The 6469-nt window shown below is 28.4% G+C and overlaps 1 protein-coding gene across 1 annotated transcript; it reads right to left on the reverse strand.

Annotated features, from left to right (window-relative positions):
• Positions 1-877: 877 nt before the first annotated feature.
• Positions 878-4830, reverse strand: LOC126857660 (DNA repair protein complementing XP-C cells homolog). Its single transcript, XM_050607304.1, has 5 exons — positions 2768-4830; positions 2429-2634; positions 2035-2299; positions 1757-1925; positions 878-1487 (listed from the first exon to the last, which is right to left on the reverse strand). The coding sequence occupies exons 1-5, from the start codon at positions 4436-4438 to the stop codon at positions 1132-1134; spliced, it is 2667 nt and encodes an 888-aa protein (XP_050463261.1). The 5' UTR covers positions 4439-4830; the 3' UTR covers positions 878-1131.
• Positions 4831-6469: the final 1639 nt, after the last annotated feature.

Raw genomic sequence — 6469 nt, forward strand, 5'->3', positions numbered from 1 at the left:
GGAGGTTTCAGTACTCTAATGAACCTAAGAGCTATGCCGGCGGTAATATATAACGTTTTTGAGTAAAGCAAGTTTGATCGTTCTGAGACCGATCAACGACGTCATATATTTCATCTTGATTATTAAAAGTATTTTAATTATTAGATTAATTAATGAAATATTTCAAGTAAGCGTTTGATGATTAATCAGGACACAAAATCTTGTGCTTTGAAGTCAAAATTGCATCAAAAACGGAGTATAAACTTTATATTATTTATGTTATTATTAATGTTTTATATATATTTATATTAATCAAATTCTCACACCAAACACACACACACACACACACACACACACACACACACACACACACACACACACACACACACACACACACACATACACACACACACACACACACACACACGATCTATTTTTGGTCGAATATATATTCATGGCAAATTAGATTTAATTGCTCAAAGCGATCAAACCTGCTTCACTTGAAAACGCTAATAATTACCGGTAGGGTCACCCATGCCGGACAGGTCGAAGGGGAAGAGTCAGACTAAGAGAGATACTGTATTTATTACCGTAATTATTACATATTTATTATATCAATATTTTTAAATAACATAGAAGCAAAAGAGATAGTAATAGAGAGACAAAGGGCTCCAAAATATTTCCATACTCTTCTCGAAACTTTTGAGATATCTTCATACGTGATACGACATACAAAAAATTTATTTAAAATTTATAAAATTTCTGTTTTATATAAATACAATGAAAAAATTCAATGTGTTTATTTATATTTTTTTATATAATAACAAATATAATAAATATTATTATAGCATTTCTTATGGATTTGTAAAGAGAAGGAATTGAGAAAAAAAACAATATATTATATTACAAAAATAATTTAATTTACACAAAAAATAATTATAACCAATCACATACAATACTCAAACAGAACAAAAAATCATTATTATTTCTTATCTGGTTTATTTTTGTATAAAATACTGATGAAAAAGTTATTTTAATAATAAATATCGAATCTGGATGTTCAATATTATGGCATCTAACACAAATAAAGCTTAATTTTTAAGATAAAAATTTTTCAGTTAATATACAAAAAACAATATGTATACACACACTCTATCGTGCTTTAGATTTTTTTACAGTGTCTTTTCGTTGCTTTGTACGTTTGTTCGATTGATTGGTTTTCGGTTCCTCATGAAACTCGTATTTTTGCGATAGTTTTTCCCTAATAAGTAAACCTTTAATGAGTTTCTTCCAATTGCCGTAAATCCTCTTTTCTCTTTTTTCGACGGCACGTTTAGCTGCTTCGACTTGTTCTGTTTCCCAAGCTTCTCGTAATGTATCTTCGTATTCGGCGCATACGACAAAGCCTTCAGTGGCTGGCAAAGCACCTCTACAACCGAAATTGAAACCCACTACGGCGGCCGCGCAATCTATGTTCAGTTTCCGGGCAATGCGATTTAATCCTGGAACTATGATAGTTCATTCATTATATAATGCATTGCTGTAGCTATGTTGCAATTCTGTCTTTTGATTATGTAGCAAAATAGAAATTCTTTTAATATTTTCCTAATTTTCTAAAATGTATTTTATAAAAAAATAATGTCAACTAAATATATGTTATAATGTTTTTGTTTTCAATTTAGAATATGTAAAATTATATAGAAATAAATTGATCATTAAACATTTTATATCAAGGTATCTCCATATCATAATAATAGAAAAGATATATTATGCTTACGATTTATGTGCACTGTGCCTTTTGGAAGCATACATTTCTTAAACAAATCTACATTTCCATACTCATTACGAGGTACAATGCCATTTTTAGCTTCTGGTGGTTCATATTCTGTAGTTTGCCATTCACCAAATAGTTCTAATGTACAATCTTTAAGCCTCATGCCTGAAAGCTATATAAATTCTTTTATTATAATATTTTTTGTACAAATAATAATTTGTATAAAAAAAGAAAATTATTTTTTTAATTGATTTTGTAGAAATGTATTAGTGCAATATTACCTTATCATATTTTGGAAGTGCCTTAACTATCTTATAAGCCTCTTGCTTCGGTTTAACTACCCGAGCTTTCTTTAGCCAGGTTTCTCGAGAACGTAGCGTGTGCACGCAGTATCTCGAATAAATAGCTTCACCTGTTTTTAAATGTCCGAGTGGTACGCAATCCGGCGGATATAAGGCTTCATATTTGAGTAAATGCCTGATGAGCACATATAAGGGATGTCCTTTGCATTCGCTAACAGTTTTAGGCAGTGGTTGTTCTAGCTCTCTGTAAAAACAAACAGTGTTTTATCAATAAAGCACTATTATCTCTTGATACCATTCATTTGACACTACAATTATGTTTCATTAATTATGATAAAGTCCAAAGTCTAAAACATATAAAGAAAAAAATTACTTTTGCAAAAATAATTCATCTTCCTTTTTAGATATATCCGTCTCTTTTTCTAGCCAATAACTTAAAGTTTCAGTCCACCATTTCTCATCAATACGCTGTTTACGAGTAACAGAAAGCCACTGAGGACAATAACGTCTTGTAACATCTTTTATTAATCCTTCCGAGTTATAAGCTATCACATATAATACTGGTTTGCTTGCTTTTTTCTGAAATATGTTTACATAATTAATATTATTAAACATATATTCATATATGCAATATAACACTATATTTATATGACAATTGAACAATTGTAAGAATCAGAATGAAATAAATATAGGAGTTTGTTTTTTTACTTACATATATATTAGCCACACAATCCACATTTTCATCCATTATATTTATACTTATCCAGCTTTCTTTGGATTCCACATATACTTCAATCCATACATTCTGTCTTTTTTTTAATTTGCCATTATTATCAGTTTCTTCATCATCTGATATTGGATCCGTCTTTTCATTCTTATGTTTAGATGTAGCAATTGTTTTAGTATTATTACTATGTTTTTTCTTCAGTTTACTAGGAGGTTCTTCATCTTCTTCTGAACTCGAGTCAGAACTAAATGATAGTCTTTCAGAACATTTTGTTTTAGATTTATTATTTTCTCTATTAGTCTGTGTATTGCTTTGCTGTTTAATTATTGCAGATGCATCACGTGCTTTACTAGATCTTAAACGTCTTGGAGATGGGCCAGTGTTTATCTTTTCTGAACTTGTGTTTTCTAAATCTGCTTTGATATCCTTTGATGTAGAAGGATTACCTTGAGGAATTACATTGTTATCTTTCTTTTTCTTAGTATACGAGTATTTTGAGCGAAGAATCTCTGCTGCCCTTTTTTTTGCTTCTGCATTAATCCTTTTTCGTGTACTTTCGCTATTCTGAATTATATCATTACTTTTTATATTTTTTTCTTTTGAATCTGCATTTTTCTTATCTTTTTTAGAGGATTCTGTCTTTCTTTTCGCTTCTTTTGGTTCTTCTTTAACTTTATCATTTTTCTTTGCTGCATTTGTTTTAGACAATAAATCATTATAGCTTTTAACAAGTGGTGGATTGAGAGACACTATTAGACGACAATGTAAGCCAATACCTCTTAGTATCGCTACATATAGTATTACCAATTCTCTGTAATTAAAAATCTTCTTCTCTGCTATTCTTTTTAACAATGTTTCCTTATTTATAATGACTTCATTGTCAGTAGATTCTATTGTAAACATATTCTTGAACCACTTTGTGAACTTTGCAAGATATGTCAAATTAAAACCATCCTTTGGATAATTCTTTGTTGACATAAGAGATACTGTTATTGCCATTAATTCAGGATCATTCGCTTGGCGATTCAGATAGAATCCATATGCCAACCAACAAAGTCGAGCCGCTTTCTCTATGATTATCTGATTGGCCTTCAGTTTTCTTCGTAAAAGAGCAGTTAAATCTGTCTCTTTTTTACTACTTGTTTTCTTCTTGAAAACCATACATGTATCTGGCAAAGTTATCTTGACACCTTCCTTAGGTATAGTATAATCATCAGGACGTTTAACATCCTCTTCCTCTTTTTTCTCCTCATCTGTGCTTTCATCATCACAAAACGTACGTGTTTTACTTTCTCCTTGGAGTAAAACTGCGTTTATTTCATCCGATATATTATCTTTCTTCTTTTCAATCTTAACTCTCTTAATATTTTCTAACTTATCATCCTTAGAATATTGTTGCAACTTTTCATTATTCACAGGAGCCTTCTGCGAAGCTTCCAAATTCTTGACCACTTCTGAGAACAGATCAATGCCGTTTTCAACAGTTGTAAAATTATCATCATCAGTACTCTCATCTTCACTGTAGCCTTTAGAGTCCACTAAGTTAGGCTTTATCGTCGGTTTTATTGAAAAAAAACTCGCTGTCAACTCGTCCTTTGGCGTAATACCGGTAAAATCGTTACTGCTGTCGGAGCTATCATCATTTGAATCATTCATATTGTATATTATTTTGCAAAATACATATAAAGTTCCTTTGTTTTCTTTGTTCTCTTTGACTCTTGTTCTTATTCGTTATTATACTTTACCTTTTAATGGATTTTCTTATCTCTGTAATTTATTTTTCTCGTAACGCCAATTAGTGACGATTAATAATTTTTACGTAGTGTCGTAATTTGTGTTAAATGAAATAATCTTTATAAACACAATGTGAAAATACTTGCCGCACATGGCACATGTTTACTAAGGATCACCCAGAATCAGCTTTCGTGATGAAACATAGTGTGTGTGTGTGTGTGTGTGGTGTGTGTGTGTGTGTGTGTGTGTGTGTGTGTGTGTGTGTGTGTGTGTGTGTGTGTGTGTGTGTGTGTGTGTGTGTGTGTGTATATATAATGTGTTATGTTATATATCTCTTATTATCTTTGTACGGTACATAAGTTTGATACAAACCTATGTGCGCTAGTTTGCCGATAATCGTAAATGTAGTGTGCAAATTTAAGATGATATTTGTGTAAAATTTTATTATTGTTTTTGGGAAATTTTATATTTTGACATTTTTATTGCATTATTTCAGTGTTAAAAAATTTTTAGTTAGATAGAAAAATTTTAATGCTAAAAAATTTTTACTATTAATCCAAACTTATATATTAATTTTAATACATTTTTATTAATATAATTTTATTAATATTTAATAACCTATTTTTTATATAATTTTACCAGATTACTTTATTATTTTATCGGAAAAAAATAGAAATATAGGAATTGTTTAGCAAATATAAAAATAATATGTGAAATCAAATTCCAATATTATCAATATTAATATATGCTTCTATATTTTAAATAATATTTTTGAATATAAATTTATTGCAATATATTTTTTATAATTTTTAAAAAATATTTTTTATAAATATTTTGGTACGCTTTTATAATATTTTTCATCTCTCAGACCTTTTATTAAAGATTACTTTTATTAAAGATTACTTTCTTTATACATATAATTCTTTTTTAATTCTCAAAAATTTTATATAAAAAGACAACATTATTTTTTATAAGATTTTATTATTACAAACGTCCCCTTTAAATATGATTATAAAACAACCACGTGAAATGATTTTCTGTAATATATTCGTGGCTCATTTATTTGTCTCAAAGTCTTTTCATAATAATGCTAATAAGCCGACTTTTGTGAATGTGATAGATAATGCGTAAGGTTGATAAAAGAACCAGTGTACTTGATATTCATTTATTTTTTGTTCTATGCGTAATAATGAAATTTATATCCATGCATAATATAAAAACTGGAAATTTTATGAAATATTACTGTAAAAAAGATTTTTTCTTGATGAAAAATTATGGTAGAGACAGAAAAAACGCGACAGAAAAAAATAGCGCTTTAAATAAGAGAAATTAAGTACACGCGATGATACATGAATTTTGTAACAATTTTTTATGGCATTGTAAGATATTGCGTGCATTCAAATTTGTTGCTGTTTGGATAATTCGCAAAAAACGAATTTGATATTGGAATACAAAAATTGAATAGTTTAAAGCAAGAGAATAATATAATAATTCTATATTATCAAATTTCTTAGAAAAATTTAATATAAAAATTTTACATGTTTTTTGAATAAAAAATATTTAGTCGTACCTATATATTTTTAAAATATGACATATATAGTTCGTAATTATAATTTGAAATAATCAAACAAATATGAATATTTTTTTCTAATAAAAAAAAAGAAAATCATATTTACCTTTGGCATTTTTCAAACTATCTCTATAATATTGTATTACACGGAACTTTAATAAATAAGTTAAAGAAATTACAAGGTTTAGAAATCAAGCTTTTAATTAAACAAATTGGTTAAGAGCTAGGTCATTAATTAATACCATTTGTATCTTAACAATCTTACCATTTTTTACATTTTATAATTTTGATCTCATGTTTTCAAATTTTTCATTTATTATTAGTCTGGGGTTTTATTCTGGAGTTTAATATTTTACTGTTAGTAACTGCGGCTGTGTCGACGC

Source organism: Cataglyphis hispanica, chromosome 22 (assembly GCF_021464435.1).
Source record: "Cataglyphis hispanica isolate Lineage 1 chromosome 22, ULB_Chis1_1.0, whole genome shotgun sequence".
Taxonomy (NCBI): domain Eukaryota; kingdom Metazoa; phylum Arthropoda; class Insecta; order Hymenoptera; family Formicidae; genus Cataglyphis; species Cataglyphis hispanica.

Excerpts from the sequence above, each read along its gene's own strand:
- LOC126857660 (XM_050607304.1), bottom strand. The coding sequence starts at position 4,438 with ATGAATGATTCAAATGATGATAGCTCCGACAGCAGTAACGATTTTACC. Across the intron at positions 2,300-2,428 it reads GATGAATTATTTTTGCAAAA|AGAGCTAGAACAACCACTGC; the intron begins GTAATTTTTTTC and ends TTGTTTTTACAG. Across the intron at positions 1,926-2,034 it reads CACTTCCAAAATATGATAAG|CTTTCAGGCATGAGGCTTAA; the intron begins GTAATATTGCAC and ends GAATTTATATAG.